Source organism: Brachyhypopomus gauderio, unplaced genomic scaffold (assembly GCF_052324685.1).
Source record: "Brachyhypopomus gauderio isolate BG-103 unplaced genomic scaffold, BGAUD_0.2 sc34, whole genome shotgun sequence".
NCBI lineage: Eukaryota > Metazoa > Chordata > Actinopteri > Gymnotiformes > Hypopomidae > Brachyhypopomus > Brachyhypopomus gauderio.
The window spans coordinates 155,311-178,000 of record NW_027506866.1 but is presented as its reverse complement, the minus strand read 5'-3'; the positions used below and the strand labels follow the sequence as shown (position 1 = coordinate 178,000).

Genomic DNA, 22,690 nt, shown 5'->3' with positions numbered 1-22,690 from the left:
TCACTCCCTGCTCTTTCTTCAATTTGCACTCCTGTTACATTTGCACATTATATTTCTAATTCATTGCATACGTTCACTTTAATCGTAATTACACCAGATTCCTCATACATTCACTTTGCACATACAGTATGTTTACTTACTGCTGCATACGCCACTTACTTGAATGTAAATTTCAGAGACCTCTATTTATTTTATTATATATATAAACAACTCAGCTATATTTTTTATCTTTACTATTGTACTTACCGTTACTATTGTACTATTCCTTTTTTTACTGTTTTAGTTAATGTTAATTTTAAGTAAATGTTTACCGCTGCACTATGGAGTCTGAGAGTAACGTAATTTCAATCCTGTGTATGTCCCGCACGTATCACAGATTTGACAATAAAGTAGACTTTGACTTTGAACTACCCCTCAGCAGGCTCTTCTTACCTGAAAAAAATGACTTTATTACAGAATTTCAATACTGCAGTGTCTGGGCTTTTTTGCTTGTTTGTTAGTCCATTTTTGTTTGTTTTAGCCTATTTTAGTATTTTGTTTTTAAATTATGTTTATTTCAGATGCATCATCTGTTTTATATATTTATTTTTATTTAACATTTATTCAACCAGGAGGAATCTCACTGAGTTACAATAACTCTTCTCCCAGGGAGTCCTGGCCAATATTTGCAGAACAAAACAATTATACACAATGACATACAATACTTCTATACACAACACAATTTCAGAGAGGGTAAGAAGCCTAGGTTTAAGACAGCTTGACGCTCATTCCAAACATAAGGCGCATACAATGAAAAAGCCATTTTCCCCAACTCAATCAATCAATCAATCAAATTTTATTTATATAGCACTTTTTACAACAGTTGTTGTCACAAAGCAGCTTTACAAGTGCCGAGTCCTAGCCCCCAGTGAGCAAGCCAAAGGCGACAGTGGCAAGGAAAAACTCCCTAGTTTTTTGCATGAGGAAGAAACCTTGAGAGGAACCAAGACTCAGGGGGGGAACCCATCCTCCTCTGGCCGACACCGCTCACCATGACCAACTCTGTTCTTTCTAATGGGCTATCTAAGAGCAACTTATTTTGTGATTTTGTATTATATAAATAAGATAAATTAGATTGAAATGGAAGTAGATTAGAAATATATAAAGGTATTTTCTCCATTAGGGCCTTTGCAATAAAAAATCAATACATGATACTTCCTACTAATAATTCTATCCACTGAATTTCTGTGACATTACATGTACACCGTATACGTCCTGTGTGTGGGGCGCCGAACTAATTCGTGTCTATTAAACTTTTGGCAAACACGTGACTTGGAGAAGCAGTGAGTGATTTAACAGTGTGTGATAATGCAGACACGAAATAAAAACGACTATTGTATTCTTCATCACAGCTGTGGCGTTATGGTGAAATATCTGATCGGTTAGAGCAGTTCTTAACCAATTAGATTGTGTGGCAGGAACTAACTCTTTTATAGATGTGTTAGCAATGTATTAATTTGGAGAGATTGCTGATAATGCTAGCTTGCTGCTAACGTTAGCAAGCATTTTATTGCTCAAAAATAACTTTATTATAGAATCTCTGTTCATGTCACGTTATAGCCTATGTCTTGTCATTCACTTGATCTTTTGTATGAAGCACACTGTTTTGCTTTTGACTGAAAGCAGTAATGGTTTAAAATGTTATTTGATGCCAAATGATAATAAACAAGTTCATATCTATGAAACCAGTTTTGTCAGTGAAGTTCATTTACAATAATTATAACAATTAAGTATTAATAATAAAAAATCTCACAAGTAAAAGTATTAAAAACTTGATGTATTAACTGTAAGCAGTTCTTTCTTAATAGTTTAAGTTATTTGTAATTGTGTAGTTAAATTAACAAGTAAAAGCAACTGAGTAATTTTAAATTGAGTAATTTCAACTTTTAATTAGTTCACTCTATTTAAATCATATAAGTATGAATTGTATCCATACAACTCAATACCTCTGTTTTTTAATGTAGATTGGACTTATTAGGGTTAACAGTGTGTGATAATGCAGACACGAAATAAAGACGACTATTGTATTCTTCATCACAGCTGTGGCGTTATGGTGAAATATCTGATCGGTTAGAGCAGTTCTTAACCAATTAGATTGTGTGGCAGGAACGAACTGTTTTATACATGTGTTAGCAATGTATTAATTTGGATAGATTGCTGATAATGCTAGCTTGCTGCTAACGTTAGCATTCAGTAAATGTGTTGCTGTGTTTAGAGTTTTAAAAATGTATCTCAAGTATTGGGAAACGCATGTTAGCAGTCGTAAAAAAACTAAAGGATTTCTTAGAATTTAGCAGAAATTTTAGTTAGAAATACACTCACTACCAGCAGGATGTAAAGTTGGTGTTTATTTTAGCTTGTTTGAAGTAAATAAATGAAAATGCTTCCTCTCTCTCTCTCTCTCTCTCTCTAATTTTATGTTGCGCAAGGCAAGCATTTTATTGCTCAAAAATAACTTTATTGCTTAAAAGCACTGATTTGAGGAATCTCTGTTCATGTCACGTTATAGCCTATGTCTTGTCATTCACTTGATCTTTTGTATGAAGCACACTGTTTTGCTTTTGACTGAAAGCAGTAATGGTTTAAAATGTTATTTGATGCCAAATGATAATAAACAAGTTCATATCTATGAAACCAGTGTTGTCAGTGAAGTTCATTTACAATAATTATAACAATTAAGTATTAATAATAAAAAATCTCATAAGTATCTCTTAAGTTATTTGTAACTGTGTAGTGATTAATACTGTAGCAGGAACCACATACCAAAATTATAGCAATAGCAAAAATGCCTTTATTAAAACTCACATTCTAACATCAGAGAGACCCAACAAGTGTTTGTACATGCCGTCTTTATATACGATTTCTCCACGCCCCAAACTCACAGATCTGCTTCTATGCCTTACATGGTATTGTTGTTCGAACAAACAAGTCTTCTCTCTTTGTCTCCAAACCTAACATCTCTTATACATATGGTTCCTGTCTCTGGACTGTCTGCTTGACCCGAGGTCACCATACATCAGGATGTCATACATTCATGTTTCACCCATGTCAGCATTATTAGTTCACCACTTCTGCTTGAGCAATCACCTTCTCGTTTAAACTCCTTACGCATCATGATTTCCTAAGGCCCCTCTCTCGGGTTCACAGCTCGGACACATTTAAAACAATAGTTACATTTAATTCCTATATTATGTTTAAAGGGTAAGCAAAATATATTGTTGCTAATGCTAGTGCTAAGCAAAAGGATCCAAATCCAAAATCACAACAAAAGTTAAATTAACAAGTAAAAGCAACTGAGTAATTTTAAATTGAGTAAATTTAGTAATTTCAACTTTTGATTAGTTCACTCTATTTAAATCATATAAGTATGAATTGTATCCATACAACTCAATTATATTAGTTTTGACAGAAGCCATTACTTAATTTTTTTGAGGCAACGAGTTACCTCTGTTTTTTAAGTAGATTGAACTTATTAGGGTTAATTGGTTGCCTTGAAGTTTGCGGTGGGGAGCAAAGACACGCGGGACACGCCTACTTTTTTGGTAGCCTATCAGTATAGTTAATTATATTTCCTCTTATGTGACTGGATTATCCTGGATGATTTGCGTTAGCGTTTGGATAGCTCGTTAGCTGACCAGGGGGCTATTCCACGAAGCGAGCTTATGAAAGCGGCGCTTATTAGAGTGAGCCTCGCTTGAGTTAGCCAAACAGTTCACTTCCGTCTAGTTCCGTTCCACTAACGAAATCCAGATGCAACCTATTTCCACTAATTCAAGCCAGGCTTTTGTAATCGGCGAACATGCGCGTGCACACAGTATTTACACAGCCTCACTAATCGATATTCGAAAAGACAAGAAAATGTCGAAAGAGCTGAAGAAACGAGCAGCTTTTTTTTCCTTCTGCTGAACAGGAGCTACTCATACGTCTTTATGAGGAATATAAACACGTTATTATGAAGAAAGGCAACACATCCTGTATTAATAAAGCCAGAGAAGCTGCTTGGCATAATATTGCAGACAGATTAAATGGGTGAGCATATACACTACCGTTCAAAAGTTTGGGGTCACCTAGACAATTTTGTGTTTTCCCTGAAATCTCATACTTTTATTTATTAAATGAGTTGCAAAATGAATAGAAATATAGTCCAGACATTGACAAGGTAGAAATAATTTTTTTTTTTTTTAATTTGAAATAATTTTCTACTTTAAACTTTGCTTTCGTCAAAGAATGCTCCCTTAGCAGCAATTACAGCATTGCAGACCTTTGGCATTTTAGCTGTTAATTTGCTGAGGTAATCTGGAGAAATTTCACCCCATGCTTCCAGAAGCCGCTCCCACAAGTTTGATTGGGTTAATGGGCACTTTTTTCGTACCATACGGTCAAGCTGCTCCCACAACAGCTCAATGGGGTTGAGATCTGGTGACTGCGCTGGCCACTCCATTACCGATAAAACACCAGCTGCCTGCTTCTTCTCTAAATAGTTTGTGCATAATTTGGAGGTGTGCTTTGGGTCATTGTCCTGTTGCAGGATGAAATTGGCTCCAATCAAGTGCTGTCCACAGGGTATGGCATGGTGTTGCAAAATGGAGTGATAGCCTTCCTTATTCAAAATCCCTTTTACCTTGTTCAAATCTGCCACTTTACCAGCACCAAAGCAACCCCAGACCATCACATTACCTCCACCATGTTTGACAGATGGTGTCAGGCACTCTTCCAGCATCTTTTCAGTTGTTCTGCGTCTCACAAATGTTCGTCTGTGTGATCCAAACACCTCAAACTTTGATTCATCTGTCCATAACACTTTTTTCCAATCTTCCTCTGTCCAATGTCTGTGTTCTTTTGCCCATATTAATCTTTTTCTTTTATTAGCCAGATATGGCTTTTTCTTTGCCACTCTGCCCTGAAGGCCAGCATCCCGGAGTCGCCTCTTCACTGTAGACATTGACACTGGCGTTTTGCGGGTACTATTTAATGAAGCTGCCAGTTGAGGACCTGTGAGGTGTCGATTTCTCAAACTGGAGACTCTAATGTACTTGTCTTCTTGCTCAATTGTGCAGTGGGGCCTTCCACTTCTCCTTCTACTCTGGTTAGAGCCTGTCTGTGCTCTCCTCTGAAGGGAGTAGTACACACCATTGTAGGAAATCTTCAGTTTCTTGGCCATTTTGTGATTTTAATCGAACCAACAATTGTAATGCTCCAGATTCTCAACTAGCTCAAAAGAAGGTCAGTTTTATAGCTTCTCTAATCAGCAAAACTGTTTTCAGCTGTGCTAACCTACTTGCACAAGGGTTTTCAAGGGTTTTCTAAATATCCAATAGCCTCCTTACAGAGTTAGCAAACACAATGTACCATTAGAACACTGGAGTGATGGTTGTTGGAAATGGGTCTCCATACATCTATGTAGATATTGCATTAAAAACCAGATGTTTACAGCTAGAATAGTCATTTACCACATTAATAATGTATAGTGTATTTTTGATGCATTTAATGTTAGCTAAATTGAAAAAAAAAAAACTGCTTTTCTTTCAAAAATAAGAACATTTCTAAGTGACCCCAAACTTTTGAACGGTAGTGTAATTTAATCTATTCATTGGCATTTTAAAAGTGTTATAGTAAATTAATAATGTTAATAATTTCCTGATTTAAAAGTAACATGAGCAGGGTTAAGAGAACGTGGCAGCAGGTCAAGGTGAAATATAAAAATATACTCCAGAATGGTAAGTACAGTTGATTAGTCCAATGTGCAGGAAAAGGTAAAACACCATATTAAATAACTATATAAAATATTTTAGCAACCAGAAAGAAAACTGCTACTGCTGCTGCTGGTGGTGGGCCTCCTGTAGCAGCCCTCACTCCTGCAGAAGACCTTGCTTTAGAGCAAAACAGCGGACACCCCATCATTGTGGGAATTGAAGGAGGAACATCATCTGATCCTGTCTGTCCTCATGATACACAGCCTTATGTTAAAGGTAGGTTCAGTTGTTTCTCAGATTTTACATGTTTGTTCTTACAGGCTACATCATAGTATTATTGTATTCTTGATGACTACAGTGGTGGGGGGTGTGCGGACTCTTTTAGACCCTCCTGTATTTGACAATGATGTGAGTACCATAAACCAGCCTATTTCTTATGACTGAACCCTGAGGATCGTTAACATTTATGTGTCTTAATTTGTTGTTTGCAGGGGGAGATTGCCGGACCATCCAGGATGGTACAGGAGAATGAGGACACAGTGTCTGCCTGTTCTGTAAGGCGTGTGTGTCTATGTATCTGTCTGTTAATGTGCTGTGTGATCTCATGATTTGTGTTGTATTTAAAGGAAATGGAAGAACAGAGAGAAGACCCTCAGGCCTCCATGTCCAGAGCTCACACCTCTGCAAGAGAACACGTGAGTAGTAGTTATGCAGTTCAACATGAATAAATACTTCTCAATCTTGACTATACTTCAGTCTTAAAGGAATCTGAGATTAGTGAGATCTACAAAAGGTTCTTGCTCCAAGATATAGAATGTAAAAAAGCAGATCTGCAATACAAAAAACTAAAAATATGGAAGTTGGAGCTTGAAATAAAGAAAATGGAGAAAAATGTGAGTATTTGCAAAAAGGTCTCACTTTAATATGCTTGTTTTTGCAAGATAAGTAAATCAAAGTTTCTTCTGTCCACAGGCTCAGCAAGACTATTAATAAATTTCTCTTTCCAAAAAAAAAGCCGTCTTGTTTTATGTCAATAGTGTTAATGAACAAATGCAAACAAAATATTCCCTTAACCAAAGTAAGTGTTTGCATACATGTCCCTCATAGCTCTACCATCCATGTGGTCTGCAATTAAAATGTCATCTTCCCATTGCTCCAACTGCACTCTTGGCATTTCTTCTTTTTGCAGTATTGCCACATTGTGCAAAACTGCACAGGGTGCTACGATATCACAGGCTCTCTCAGGGGTGACTCTGAGATGGCGCAAGCAGTTAAATCTGCTCTTTAACTGTCCAAATGCCATCTCACTGCATGCCCTTGTCTTAGAATGTGCACGATTGAACCTCCTCTCTGCATCTGTTGTAGGGTCTGCATATGGGGTAAGGAGAAAAGGTTGGCAGGGGTAACCCCTATCCCTAAGCAATAAGCCAGGAAAAGCACCTACAATTATAAGGAGAAGAGTTAAACACTGAGGCCAAATCTGCACTATTTTGTGTGGTTGGAGTGTTCTTACCTTGGGCAAAACTCTGTGCCAATGAGGAGGCACGAAATATTGTGCACCGAGCCGGGCCATTTTACCTCAATGTTGGAGAATAGAAATTGGCTGGTGCAAACCATTTAGAACAATGGAAAAAGTGACAAAGGGTGAAAGTTGTTCAAACCCATGAACTGACATGCTTTACATTTTCTGTTGGGTAGGCAAAACTTGCATGTACCTGTACATTGATGCTGTGAAATAATTTTTTGGTTCACATAGTCTGCCTCCATGGGTACAGATGGAGCCTTTATCCAGATGTGAGTACAGTCTATAGCACCAATGACATTTGAAAATCCTAGAGAATTCAATGCGTTTTGAATTGAATGAATTTTAGCATGAAATAGTTGATTAAGATGAATACAAAGCACTTTGGTAAGTGCTCTGGATAAGAGCATCTGTTAAATTCATATACATTTAACTCCAGTGCCAGCCCCCTACTGCCTGACCGGATAAACCTACACCATGATGGACATTACTACATCTTTTCCTTTTCTTTATTTTCTTTCTGTCTAAATTGTTGTTGTTGTCATGGTGACCGGTGTCGGCCAGAGGAGGATGGGTTCCCCCCCTGAGTCTTGGTTCCTCTCAAGGTTTCTTCCTCATGCAAAAAAACTAGGGAGTTTTTCCTTGCCACTGTCGCCCTTGGCTTGCTCTCTGGGGGCTAGGACTCGGCACTTGTAAAGCTGCTTTGTGACAACAACTGTTGTAAAAAGCGCTATATAAATAAAATTTGATTGATTGATTGATTGACTCCAAGTTACTGATCAAACCAACACTACTTCTCATGAATACATGCCAGCTGTTCTGAAAAGGATGGGAAGGATGCCTCTGTGACCAGGGAATTTGATGAATATATTAAGGAAACGCTTAAGCGCAAGGTAAACCTTTCGAATTTCGCGGCAGACCGTTGCCTTACTAAGATGTTATGCATCCCCAACACTGTACAGAAATGCATGACTGGCAAAGAAGCGCAAAGTGATACAGACCGTTTGGGGTTTGGTAAGAGCTTTACAACGTCTAGTGGTCTTCTCAATATATGGCCCCAGTAATTTACAAAGATATATAATACTGTGTCTTCTGAACAAATAAGTAGTCATCTGGAAAACCCAGTGGATCTGTCCTGTCCTGGAATGACCTTGGTGCTGGTAGCATGAATGCTCTGCACACTATACACGCTCCCTCATCTACTGGATTCTCTACAAATGGGCATGCCATGGTCAATCAGCCTTCAGCCTTCACTGTTAGCTGCTCTTTTATAGCCTACATTTTGGATTATTTGTATCACCTGTATGAAAATCTTGGTAAGGTAGTTGTCTGTGTCCATTTCCTTTTTGCACCATTAAGTTAACCACACATTTACATTATTTATACTGAACATATATAAATTGCAGAGTGATATGATTTGCTTGTAATTTGAACACAAAAGAGGAAGTATGGGGATAAATATATACCTAAAAGTATCCACCTAAATTACTCAGTATTAATAATTATTAATACTCAGGTACAAAGAATTGTATTTTTTGTGATATAGAGTTTATACTAATGTATGTTTCTGCACCATAACTGCGATTAGACACTGTATTCCATTTTACACTGACCTGAATTTGTGAAGATTAAACCAATACATTAAAATGTACAGAAACCTCACTGATTAACAATGAATATGTACTCTTAAGATCGAAATATATATTGCATTTGGAAATATAATTATTAAATTTTGATAATAACCTGCAATCATTCCAAAGTAATAATTACAGTACTCAATTAAATGTATAAAGATATGATATTATATGCTACATCCACAGCAATTTAATGGATAGAACTGCAGTGGAACCTTGTTCCTCAATTCAGTTTCCCGGATGGCGAGACTGACATCACACTGCTCAGCCAATAGAAGCGGTCCCGCTAAGCTAAGCCTCAACTCTAGCCTGGTACAGAGCAGGTTAGTTCAAACGTATATGTTGCTGTAGTAACTGAGCGAGGCTCAAGTCTAGCCTCTTTCGTGGAACCGAATTTGAGCAAAATGAGCCAGGCTTGTCTTAAAAAGCCCGGCTTACTGAGTTAGCTCGCTTTGTGGAATACCCCCCAGACCCTTGTTTCTTGTGTATGTGATAAATTACATTCTGCACAGTTACCTCAGGATATGTCAACAGAAAATAACAATCATAGAACAATATATATCTATAGTCACCATGACAACAGTTATCAAAAGTGCAAAAAGAGCAGAGCTCCTAGGTGTGTTAAACCTGATGTGATTCACTAAAATCTGTGCTCCTTATTTAAAAGGACTTTTGAGTTTAAGGATTTAGCTTTCTGCTAATTCAAAATGTTAAAAACGTTTGACTTTCTTCCTCTCTCTTTCATTTAGAGTGCAGGCACAGTAAGAAATGCACAAACATCTCCATCCTCAAGTAGAATCCATGTTGGGCTTTATTTTGGTCTGGAGGTCTGGCTGGCAGCTCTCATGTGGTCGGGAGGTTCTTCACAATCTCTCTTAGGCTCTTGCGGATATTGGAAGGTTGGTAACCAGCGCAGTCCAGCAGCGCGGGGCCCATGTGAGCATGAAGGGCTTGGCATAGGTGGACAGTGGCCCCTCTCACGCTTCCACCCCTCCCGTGGACCGTACCACTGTTGCTGGAGGTCCCCAGGAGCTACCAGAGCAGAGGGAGCACCTTCTGCTCAACCAGTTGTGGCTTGCAGGGGTAAAGTTCCCTAACCAGCTCTATAAAAAGGACATTTAAAAGGAACAATGATAAATAAATCAACCCTGGACAGCACTGGGTTATTACAGAAGCATTTTCTTAACCTAGAAAGATTTCATTCAAATAAAGTGACAGTATTTGGTAACTATGGTAACTCTCTGGAATGATTATTATCAATATTATAAATATTATTAATTAATATAGGAATTATAGTATTTCTGGTAAATCTTTTATCTTTTTTATCTCTGGCATCTCTTAGCATATCAGTGGAATGACTTTCTGAAAGAATAGTTTTTTGATAAATGTATTTGAAATTCAAGCCGGTTCATTTTGAACCATGCTCTGTCCTTTAACTACTGGGTCTGGAACTACACTGTGCATGCCCTACTGTAAATACAATGTGTGGTGCCACACACTGCCCTGTACTCGAGTATTTGTTTACAATATATGTCTACACATACATTTGTTTAATGAGTTAACATGGGGCATAGTGGATGGGATAAAAAATCCTCATCATGTATCCAAACATGAATCTCTACCTTGGATTTCAGAGTGTGGACAGTGTCCCTGATGGTTGCCAGGTCTTTAGCAGGGATGCACTTTTCCACCATCTTATCAAAGTCGTGGTGGGAGGACAGGAACAGCAGCATACGCCGGCCCAAGCGCCTGAGACGAGGAACAGACCCCAAAACAGGAGAGAACCGTGAGGGACCCGTAACTCACAGCACACCAACCATTTATCTTACCAGCACAATTTTACAAGGCTGTCTGTGTCTAGAAAACACGATAGTGCTTCTATTACTCTACAATTTAGCAGCATTTGCTGACTTCAGAGTATCAGACTAGGAGACTAAAAGAATCAGCAAAATATTACTATCTGGGAAACTGAATAAGCTTTGTAGAATTCTCGTTCTGATCCCAGTACTAACTTGGTTTCTTGTGAAGAGTCCTGTGCCAACTTGGGGACTGCAGGAATAATTCGCGGTGTGATGTCTTTCGCCCCAGACAATAAGCGGCCAGCACCAATCTTCTCTACCAAAGTAGCCAAGTGCCGAGCAGTACACTTTCTTACTGCAGCATTCAGATGACTTTTGAGGAAAACAGAAGGAAAAAAATAACTATTATAATAATAGTAATAACTATTAATCCATCCAATGTATACAGTACAACTTTTAACTTCTATAAAGAAACTTAAAACCCTTATGTATGATCTAAGTGCACAATCAAATGATCATATTCTATTCGATTGCTTAGCTTGCACCAGTTAGTGTACATGTGTATTTTTAAACAGAAAATGTTTGTATGTCCTCTGTGAGCTAGCTAACTAGCCTATTTTTTAAGCATTGTGAAGGGCAGTTTGGATCAGCAGAGCGGAGATGGAACGCAATAAAAATAACATATAAGAGGATAAATAACTAAAAATATTGATATAGGCCAGGGCAATATTTTGAAAGAACATTGGAGAGGTAAAAACAGCAGCAAAAAACAACAGCCAAAATTAGTGCTGTGTTAGCTTCTTGTGACTGTTGTTGCTATCTGAAAGCCACAGTTTAAAGCTCACTGCATGCTAACTGACCAGAGTCCTCCAGCGAGAAGGGCGTTCATGCTCCGAATGGGGGTGCAGTTCTGCACCATGCTGTCCAGAGCTGTGTCCATGTCCTGCCTGATGAAGCCATTGGACTCCGCTGCTTTGTGGAGGAGGACCTTAGCTGTAGCCTCCATTTCCTGGTCCATCCCTTTCTGCAGGCTGGAGTACAACTCCCTCAAGGACACCACCGCCGTGCGGGACACGCCAGAGCGCAGGTTCAGCACCTGCAGGAAAGACGACGTTCCAGCTCGTTTTAGCCACATCCAACACTGCCACCGCCATCTTAATAAGTATAATCCACCACTGCAATGTGTTATGTAGGCGGAAATACCTTAATCACTAATTACAGTTAGATATGCCATCTGAATTTCAATTAGATGAGAAATGTTTTTATCAAAAAAGAATTTCAAAGTACTATGCAAAATCTGCCTTGACTGTCAGCAACATCACCTGTAATGTGTACATGCTGATGGCATGTTTGTATTCTGTCTATCCACTGATGTTTGCACTGGACATACACGGACATCAGTGGGTTGTGCCTCTTCGGTAATGGTAGACCTTGATCTGATTGTTCTCGTCCAGGCCGAGCTGGACCAGCCCATTGGTGGGTGGGGCAGCTGGGTAGCGTGTGAAGAGAGGCCTGGGCAGAGGTTCAGGAGAGTACAAGGGTGCAAGAGAGTGTGTGTGAAAATATGATGCATTCTGTTCCCGTACTGGTTTGTGTGTGATACGTACATGTGTATAAGCTGAGGGGGAGAGAGAGATTGTGAAAGGATACACATTTGGGTCTTTGCGTTGTGATTCCAGCCACCTTTTGTTGTCTTCAATCAGTCTCTGCAGCCTCTGGCTATCTAGCTCAGAGGAGAGACTACACACACACACACACACACACACACACACACACACACACACACACACACACATAATGGAAAAGCACTGTATGAGTTCATCAATTTTCCTTTCAAAATCAACAGCAGCACTGACCCTGTGAGTGAGAGTGAGAGATTGTGAGCGAGCCTGCACAGGTGTGCAAGTGTGTGTAGTCACCTTGCTGGAGTGTATCCACTATATGCTCTGGTAGCCCTCATGGGATAGCGGGCACTGGTATCCATGGAAACTCCTAAAATCAGAGCAGTCTTAATACAGGTAGTGCGGTTTAGATTTAAGCTAATCTGAAGCAGGTCTCTACACTGCACCACACTTGCACTGGAAAAGATCGGCATTATCCAAGCACAGAAAATCAATGGAGGTCATCAACTATGCAAAAAAGGCTATAAATCCAGCAGTGACTGGTTTGTGCTTGAGGGAGAGGCAGAAGTTTTCTATTTGTATTTTAAAGGTTTTACGAGTGATGAAGAAATGAAGCATTAGTGAAAGTTACTGCAGCCCACTGAGGTGACCACTGCTCATCACTGCTAATGTTTGGGGTGTGTCTGTCTCTACGTACCAGGGAAGAGTTTGCTCCAGTGGGAGTTCAAATGAAGGTCAGACCCGTGTGTTTTTGGGACAGAACAGTGTAAGAAACTGTTCTGATTGGCCAATGAAGAGGAGGCGGGGCTTGGTGTCCATGCCCAGGACGGGGCAGGAGGGAAGGAGGAGGACGGAGGTGGCTGAGGGAGGGGCTGGACGGTCCTCCCAGTGAGAGATCCCAGTGCACCCAGCACTGTGTTCAGCTGGCCAGAGATCTGCTGCAGGTACTCTGCTAACTGCTGCACTTTCACTGGCACTGCATGTGCTGAAACAGAGAGGAAGACCAGGGTTTGGGTGTATTACTGCTAGAGAGATAAAAACATCAGACAACTATGAACCATCAAGACCAGAGTGGACTCTAGAGCTGCTTACAGTTGTGGGCAAATTTTTAGTTTTCACAGTTTGCTTCCTCAGTTTATTTTTTTAAGAACCTTTTGTCAAATGTTTATGTGATATAATGAAGTACAATTATTAACAGTCCATAATTGTTTGTTGCTAAACTGCTCCTGAATCGTTGGGAGAAGTTGTTCTGGAAGGATGTTTTGATATCTTCTCTTATTCATGGCTGTGCTTTGCTTAGGCAACATTGGGAGTTTGATGGTGTGAGGAGGCTCATAGCTGCCTCCTCTGTAGGAGACACTCCTGTAGGAGACGCTCCCTGAAGCCTCCTTCATGCAACTTGAAGCACTCTCCCCAAAGTCCTTAGTGACTGGATAAATGGTTGATTGGGGTGCATCGTACAAGCCGCACTGTCCTTGCCTGTGAAACCCTTTTGATGCAATGATGACTGAACGTGTTTCCTTGGAGGTGACCATGGTTAACAGGAGAAAACGTAAACGCACCACTACCCTTTTAAAGCAACCAGTCTTCTCTTCTAATCAGCATGACGGATTGATGTCAGCTGTCTTATCCTCATCAACTTTTTATCTCCTGAGCTAACGAGATCATCACTGAAATGATCTCCATTAACTGAAATGGAGGAGCCATAATGCAATAATTTTGTATTGTAATTTTGTATTGTAAAATGTCATTTTCATCACAGGGAATGACTTTGCAATTAATTGCAATTCATCTAATCACTCTTCACAATCTAGAATCAATACAAATTGCCACCATAAAAAAAACTATGGCAGTAAACTTTGTGAAAACCAAAATTAGTGCCTTCTCAAAATGTCTGCCCGTGTGTGCGTGTTGTGCATTCAGAGTTTGTCTCTCACTCGTCTCCTCTTGGCCATACTCGTCTCTGCTCGTCTCTGAGTCTCTGACATCAAATGAGACTCTCCGATCTCCCACCAGCCGCTCGCCTTCATCACATGACAGCTGAGAAAAACATTGTAAAGCCCAGGTAGGTATTAATGTGGGTTTGTACGTAAGTGTGTGGGTGCAGGCATACGCGTGCGTGTGTGTGTGTGTGTGTGTGTGTTACCTCCTCTGCCAGTGACGTCTCCAGCTGGCTGAGTCTCTCCTCTTTCTTTCTCAGGAGCGTGTGGTCCTTCTGGACCGTCTCCCTCAGCTTCTCCTGCTCACTCACCTCCTACAGCACAGGGGAGCAGAACATCTAAGAGGAACTACACTCATGCTTCCTACTGTCTCCTATCTGACCTGGCTACATGGCTGTAGGCCCTGCAAGACCTAACGTGCTTAGACCCACCACGGCACTGAAACCGTCTAAAGTAGTCTTAAAATCTCTTAATATTCTCAGATAAAGGTCAATCACTCTCCTGGTTCAAATCCTACCTGAACGATTGTTACCAATTTGTACTTGAAAATAATGAATACTCATAAGGATCTGTATTGGGTCCCATGTTATTCTCATTATATAGGCTAGCAAGCATTTGTAGGCATGGTATTAGCTTCCATTGCTATGCAGATGATACTCAGTTATATATATCTTCTCATTTGGATGATGTCAATACTACTACCAAAACTGACAACTGCATCCAAGAAATAAAGAACTGGATGGCGTCTAATTTTCTTCTTCTAAATTCTGATAAGACTGAGGTGTTACTTCTTGGATCCAAGACTGCAAGAAGCAATTGGTCGAATCTTCTTATTACACTAGATGGCTTTTCAGTAACACCTGAATCTCCTGCTAAAAGTTTAGGTGTCTGTTGTGATTTGGATCTTTCATTTTTCACACACATATGCAATGTCACTAATGCTGCCTTTGCAACTTCATGTAATATTGCCAAGCTGAGACATGTATGTTCGGTATCAGATGCAGAGAAACTGGTCCACAATCTCATCAAGATTGGACTACTGTAACTGTCTTTTAACTGGATGCTCTAAACAGTCCCTGAAGAAAGTCCAACTTGCTGCATTTGAATCCAAGAGCCAGAGTCCTAACTAGGCCTTGAGAAGTCCATCACATTAGTCCTACTCTCTCAGCGTTGCACTGGCTCCTGGTTAAATATCAAACTGATTTTTAAATTCTTCTGTTGGCCTATAAAGCATTAAATAGTCCTCCACAATATCCGAGTGAACTCACTGCATACCATAATCCATCTCACCTGCTGCTCTCTCAAAGCGCAGAAATGCGCTCAGCTCCGAAAACTACAAGATTACAGCCGAAGGCAGAGTAATGTCTCAGTACCCTCATGCCTGTGGTCACCTCCAGGCCCCTCCCTTTAGTTATGCTGCTAGGGATAAGCCTGCTGGAGCCACATGCTAAATCACTGGCACGTGTACTATATATATATGGAAGTTTAATTTGATTTTACATATTTAACCTGCATTCTGTATCTTGACTACATGTTTCTACAAAGACAATTCCATAAAGCAGCTAGAAGATGCTCTGGGTTGCCAGTGGATGTGCTGATGCTGTGGATGCATGTGCCAATACGGCCAGCATCCTACCTGAGGCCCAGCATCCATATTGGAGAGACTGTGACTGCTCAGATAGACACAGGACTATAAATATGAACTTAAAGTTGCTGGGCCAATGGAGCATGGCTTCCCTTTTGGGTCTTGGTCCTCCCAAGGTTTCTTCCTAATCCGCCTAGGGAGTTTGTCTCTGCCACACTCACCCCCGTCTTGCTCATTAGGGATCTGGACCCATGCGCTCGTGAAGCTGCTTTGTGACACCATGTTTTGTAAAAAGCGCTTTATAAATAAAACTGACTAGACTTGACGGACCTGACAGAGAAGCTGAGCAGAACCTCCTGCAGCGGACCTCTGCGGGCTGGGGTGGGCCGTCCTTAGTGCCGCTTGTCTCGCTCTCAGACAGCTGGTCTCTTTCTCTAAGAACTGTCTTGCTCTCTGCAGAGAAACACCTTCACACGAGATATACTCCTGCAAGCTAGAGAGAGAGAGAGAGAGAGAGAGAGAGAGAGAGAGAGAGAGAGAGAGAGAGAGAGAGAGAGAGAGAGAGAGAGAGAGAGAGAGAGGAGATTACAAACGAGTATATAAACATATGATAAATACATACAATCGGACAGCCTCCCTCCCCACACACACCCCCCCACATACTCGTCTATGCTGCTGTGGTTGTTGTGGGAGGTGGGCACAGGGGAGAGAGGAGGTTCCATTTCCTCCACTCCGAGGGAGCCCTCCTTCTCTCTGCTCTTCTCCTTGCCCTCCTCCTGTTTCTTTCTCTCCAGGTTATCGTCTCCATGCTCTCTCTGCTCCACCTCGCTGACAGACACAAACCACACCAACACAGATCTGTACATGTACACACTCTGTGTACCGTGTATTTGTGTCACCAGAGACCAGTACTGACTCGGTCAAAGCTAGTGTGTCTGTGTGTGTGTGAAAATGTGTGTGTGTGTGTGTCTGTGTGTGCCCACACATGCGTATGCGTGTGTATATTATCTAAACCTCCAGCGCATCGACAGAAGTTGGTATACGTATACATTACCCAAGTCTTCAGGATGTGTATTATAGCATGTTTGTGTGTATGTGTGTGTGTGTGTGTGTGTGTGTGTGTGTGTGTGTTACCTGAGCCTTCTGTGGAGTTCATCACATCTATCCTGTAGAAGCACTGTATTGCTCAGTAGCTTCTCTCTCTCCTCCATAATCCTTCTGCTCTCCTCCCTCTCCCTCCTCCTTCCCTCTCTCTCTTTTTCCAGCTCCTCCCTTTCTCTCTTCCTCTCATCTCTTAGTCTGTCCAGCTCCGCACGCAGACTGTCCCGTTCTCTGAGGACACGTGAGAGAGCCTGGGACACACACACACACACACACACACACACACACACACACACACACAACCTAGCATAATAGTTCACAATGACACACACACACACACACACACACCTGGGGGACACACAACCTAGCATAACAGTTCTTATTGACAAACACACACACACACACACACCTGGTCATACACACTCAGATACACACACACAAACACCTGGCCACACACTCTCAGATACACACGCACACACACACACACACACACACACACACACACACACACACACACACACACACACACACACACACACACACACACACACACGCACCTCTATCCCCTTCTCAACATCATCTTCTTCCTCACTCAGCTGTTGTCTCCTCTTCTTCAAATCTGTAGCCTACAGACCAACAGTACGAACACACAGATCATTTTATCAGGCAGCTGAGTGACTGGACTGAAGATACACACACATGCATGCACGCACACGCACACATACACACACTCCAAACTTGACCTATTCATTTTTTTTCTTCAAAACAGGTCAATGACTCAGTTAACTTCTCAGCACAAAGAACTGACTGACGAATGATTAGTAACTTATAAGTACAGCTATAAGGGCACCTAATAAAATGGAGGCTCAGTGTACCAGTTGCACATACACACTCAAAGTAGCTAAAGTACCTGAGTTTGGAGTAGCACACACACACCTACACACACTCAAATAAAGCAGGTAAAGTACCTGAGCATGGAGTAGCACACACACGCCCACACACACACACTCACACTCAAATAAAGCAGGTAAAGTACCTGAGTTTGGAGTAGCACACCCACATACACACACACACACACACACACACCCACACACTCAAATAACGCAGGTAAAGTACCTGAGTTTGGAGTAGCACACCCACACACACACATACACACACACACACACACACACACACACACACCCACACACTCAAATAACGCAGGTAAAGTACCTGAGTTTGGAGTAGCACACCCACACACACACACACACACACACACACACACACACACACACACACTCAAATAACGCAGGTAAAGTACCTGAGTTTGGAGTAGCAGTTCCTGACTTTTGAGCTCTTTGGATTTCATGTCCAGTTGCTCCATCATCTTCTGCACTTCTAACTCCTAAACACACACACAAGAAAAACAAACAAATACAAACAACTCTCACCGTCTTTATACACATAAACACCCGACTGGGTACGGCAGAAGAGGCGTTTTTGCGCGTGCGTATCGTGTGGGTGTGGGATCTTACTTTCTGCATGTGTGTTTTGTGGGTGTGTTGGAGCTGAGAGTCGAGCTGTAGTCTGAGCTGATCCAGCTGGGATGTGTGTGAATCCTGCATCCTCTCTCTCTCCTCCAGATGAGCCCTCAACAAGCGCTCCCTCTCCACGCTCTCCTGCACACACACCGTGTGATGAACACACATTGGCTCGGCCTCTCAGGTGATCACTGAGCTGTGAGTAAATGAATTCTCCCTACTGCACCTCCTCCAGGTGCTCGTGTCTGAGGGTGAGGAGCTGCTCCTGGTGCTCCTGCGACAGCTGCTCCAGCTTCCTGCTGTGCTCCCTCTGCACCTCCTCCCTCACCTCCTGCAACAGACCAGACAGCTGACCACACTCACACACACACACACACTCCTCCTCTCTCTTTGTCTTTTCTTCCTCCACGTCCAGCTCAGTCTCCTCTGCCACGCTGCTCCTGCTTGCTGTCCCGCGAACCGTCTCCGGCCTCAGCCAGCAGAGGGCGCTATTGTTCTTCAGTGGCTCTTGCAGTCCACCAGAGGGTTTGGAGAGTGAGGAAGAGGATGGAGGCGAGGAAGGCTCCAACATCATCCTGTAACACCCAACAGTGTAATGTTACCAATCATGACACACACACTACTCACAAAGTTATAGACATGTTTGGCTTTCAGGTGAAATTTATGGAAAACGTTCACACCTCAGTGATATTATACAGTATCTTGAAAGTAGAAACATGCAATTGTGATTTCCTCACTTAAAACAATTTATTGAAACAAAGTCAAATTCTCCGAGTCAATTTGCTGAACTTGTGAGCATTTGTGCATTCTGACTTGGAAGTCACACAATCTGACTGCACAACAGAAGTAGATTTAAGATTAAATATGAAAATGTTCATGGACGATGTCCAAATTTTGAACTGAATTGAAGTTGAATTATCAAAAGCTGTGTGTGTCTATGCATGTGTGTGCGTGTGTTGACCACATTCTGGTATCAACAGCATTAGTGAGACCAACCTCTCTGCCACTTGTGGTCTCATCTTCTCATCTTCCTCTCTCTCTCCATCTTTCTCATCCTGAGACTAACAGACGAATGGATAAATGGATGGATGGATGGACGGAAAGGAAGAAGACAAAAAGAAACACTGAAAGAAAGAAACACTCTGGCGCATGACCTCAAATAAAACCCTAACCTCAAATAAACTTTGAGGTCCCCTCACTTATACCACTGCTATAGTGTTTGTAGAGAAAGACAGACAGACAGACAGAGAGAGGGAGGGAGGGAGGGAGGGAGAGACATATAGGAAGAGAGGCAGTGTGAGTGTTAATGAGTACCTGCAAGGGTGGGTCAGGGCTGTGGTCTCTTAACGGAGTGAGATCTTGGCGTTCTGGTTCGGATCTCTCCTCCACAGGAGCACTGCCACTGACTTCACTGTCCTGCTCATACACAGACAAACACACCAACACATGCAAACACATATGCATGAACATGCATGTACAGACATTCACAAGATCATTGTGTGTGTGTGTGTGTTTGCGAAAGGTAGAGCAAGGTGCTACAGTAACACCAAGATCACGTGAGCACACACAGTGATGTTAGTGGCGCTGTATAAATGTGTGTGAAAAGCTGGGAACATAATGTGTGTGTGAGGGAGAGTGAAGAACATCGTGGCCACCTCATACTGCAGTCCCCCTTTCAGGATGTCCAGGTCCAAGTGTATGTTCTGCAACAGGTCTGATGACCCTAGCAGACTCTACGTACACACAAACACACACCGCAACACGGATACAGAAAATCATTCCTCATACTTTACTGCACTGTAAAGACTACAAAGGTGACAGTGAGCTAAAAATCAGAGCATTATATTCTAGCAGGTGTTTTCACCTCATGGACAGACGCCGCCTTCTGCTCTTCATCCTCCTCTTCATCCACCTCCAGATCTGAATTAAATATGGGCGGAGCCAGACTCTCCAGCTGTCGTCCTCTTAGCGAATGCAAATTTGCTCCGGATACATCCTAAGATACACACCATCATACGCTCTGCACCTCTGCCATGAACTCAGACCTCCATCACTTCAAAGTCAATTTGGTAAAAGCTAAACTTTGCAGAGGAGTGACGTGTTCCTTTACCTCCAGTGACGTATGTAGGGTTTGTTCTTACACCACCTTATAAAAGTATACAATGAGGTTTCATTCCCCTACTAGAGGATATAGACTGTACATGTTCACCCCTACTAGAGGATATAGACAGTACATGTTCACCCCTACTAGAGGATATAGACTGTACATGTTCACCCCTACTAGAGGATATAGACCGTACATGTTCACCCCTACTAGAGGATATAGACTGTACATGTTCACCCCTACTAGAGGATATAGACCGTACATTTACCCCTAGTGAGGACTTTAAAGGATGAAGGTCTGTGGAGTTGCCCAGGGAACCTCGCAGTCCTGGAACTGAAAGGTCACACATCCCTCTCAGTGGAGCCAGAGGAGCCAGCAGCTGAGAGACAGTGATAGAGTGAGTGAGTGTGTGAGTGTGTGTGTGTGTGTGTGTGAGAGAGAGAGAGAGAGAGAGAGAGAGAGAAAGAGAGAGAGAGAGAGAGAGATCTTTAGCAGAATGGCACACACTATTTAGCTTTCTTTCTCCTTTCTGCTCAACTTTAGGCGACTGCTATCCTAAATCTTTTGATATACTTCGATGAGCAAATAATTGTTCAATTCATTTCAGTGTTCTTAGAAACACAGCAGTCAAGAATGTGTAGAATGGAAGAGAAAGTGTGACAAATATAACTGCTGTGTAACAAAATACATTTTAGGGTACACAGATCCAAACTCACTCTTGGGGCCTTCAGTCCCTCTGGTTCCTTCTTTTTTTTCTCCTTCTTCTTCTTCTTCTTCTTCTTCTCCTTGTTCTTTGTGGTTCCTGTGGAGGCGGAGCCTGAGATGGCAGAGGCAGTCCGGCCGTGGTGAGCACGCTCCCGCTCCTGGGCCACTAGTTGGCGGTAGTGCTCATCACAGGGGTGGTCCCAGGTGGACTGGCCCGTGGAGAAGTTGAAGTAATAAACTTCTCCAGTCACATCCTGACTGGAGAGTAGGAAAGGGAGACAAGCTCATCACATAGATAAACACACACATAAAAACACATGACATGTAGACAAGCCTAGGTTCTCCAGCACAGGACTGTCCACAAAGGTGTCAACAGGACAACATCTGAAACACTGAGTGGTGCTCTGGGTCTCATTGCTCAGATTAATAGTGCCAGAAGGCCAAGTCTACAAGCAAATCTGCTGCACAGAGTGATGAAATATTAATTTTATACTTTGCAATTGTTAGTTTCGGGGACAACTAACATTAAATATCTCCTGGATGCAAACCATTTGAATACAGAATCCAAAAATGATTTCATATGTTAAAATGTGTCTGATCTTTCATGTCACATCAAACTCCCCAACTTCAAAAAAATCATCTTCTGCCTGTTATATTTTCTCTTGCCCAATCTTATTTCCCAGTCAAATTATTCAGTCTTCTCCAGACTTGCAGTTCCATGGTCTTTAAAAAAAGTTGGGCTGTCTAATTTGCTCATCTAATCACCTAGGTCATAAGTGATTTAATGCCCACTTCTTGCAAGCTTCCAGAGAGTTCGTGTGACATTATGACACTCACAATAAAGTCCTGATGCATCCTACTTATATAAATGGTATTTAAAATTATAACTGAGTTATAGGGGACAAAGGGCCTTGGTACGTCAGGTAATCGAGAACCTGAATGAACGAGCCAGCATGAATGAGACGTAGAGTTCTTGGAATGGAAGCCATTCCTCAATTAAGGGCACATTAGAGTATGCTTGGATTTTTCTAAAAGGAACCAACGCTCACACCAACGCTCACGGCTCTGTGTGTAAGGATAAGAAAACTGTTTCATTATGGGTGACTGTATGAGAATGAGCTTGTCCTACCAGGGTTTCCATTCAGGAGGTAGTGGGGCTACAGCCACCTCTCTGGCCAGCCATAGGAGCTCTGGCTCCCTCTCAGAGTCAATGCCAATTTGTCTGGCAAAATCATGGACCTCTGAGGAGCAATACAGATAAGAAGAATATACCCACAATAAGTATGATATTTTCAAATCAAGACAAAATCCCACAAATTCAAATATTTAAGTCCATAATGCATGGAGATTGATTCTATGTTATAAAGTGTAGCTATAGCTTGGACGAACATACACGAGTCCCAACTGGAACTGTGTTGTTAATATT

At 41.7% G+C, this 22,690-nt stretch overlaps 2 protein-coding genes across 2 annotated transcripts; both read right to left on the bottom strand.

Annotated features, from left to right (window-relative positions):
* Positions 1–8,587: 8,587 nt before the first annotated feature.
* LOC143485411 (TOG array regulator of axonemal microtubules protein 1-like) lies at positions 8,588–12,193 on the bottom strand. Its single transcript, XM_076984837.1, has 5 exons — positions 12,010–12,193; positions 11,548–11,783; positions 10,901–11,059; positions 10,511–10,637; positions 8,588–9,991 (listed from the first exon to the last, which is right to left on the bottom strand). Exons 1-5 carry the CDS (start codon positions 12,022–12,024, stop codon positions 9,866–9,868), a joined length of 663 nt encoding a protein of 220 aa, XP_076840952.1. The 5' UTR covers positions 12,025–12,193; the 3' UTR covers positions 8,588–9,865.
* A 1,710-nt stretch (positions 12,194–13,903) lies between these two features.
* LOC143485480 (uncharacterized) lies at positions 13,904–17,180 on the bottom strand. Its single transcript, XM_076984926.1, has 6 exons — positions 16,969–17,180; positions 16,498–16,662; positions 16,165–16,327; positions 14,456–14,563; positions 14,247–14,349; positions 13,904–13,998 (listed from the first exon to the last, which is right to left on the bottom strand). The coding sequence occupies exons 1-6, from the start codon at positions 17,043–17,045 to the stop codon at positions 13,904–13,906; spliced, it is 711 nt and encodes a 236-aa protein (XP_076841041.1). The 5' UTR covers positions 17,046–17,180.
* Positions 17,181–22,690: the final 5,510 nt, after the last annotated feature.

Coding starts and splice junctions, on each gene's coding strand:
- LOC143485411 (XM_076984837.1), bottom strand. Junction 11,060..11,547: donor CTTCTCGCTGGAGGACTCTG/GTCAGTTAGCAT, acceptor TTTCCTCAAAAG/TCATCTGAATGCTGCAGTAA. Junction 10,638..10,900: donor GACTCTTCACAAGAAACCAA/GTTAGTACTGGG, acceptor TCCTCGTCTCAG/GCGCTTGGGCCGGCGTATGC.
- LOC143485480 (XM_076984926.1), bottom strand. CDS start 17,045: ATGGAGGAGAGAGAGAAGCTACTGAGCAATACAGTGCTTCTACAGGAT. Junction 14,350..14,455: donor AGACGTCACTGGCAGAGGAG/GTAACACACACA, acceptor TGTTTTTCTCAG/CTGTCATGTGATGAAGGCGA. Junction 13,999..14,246: donor GTATGGCCAAGAGGAGACGA/GTGAGAGACAAA, acceptor CCTCCATTTCAG/TTAATGGAGATCATTTCAGT.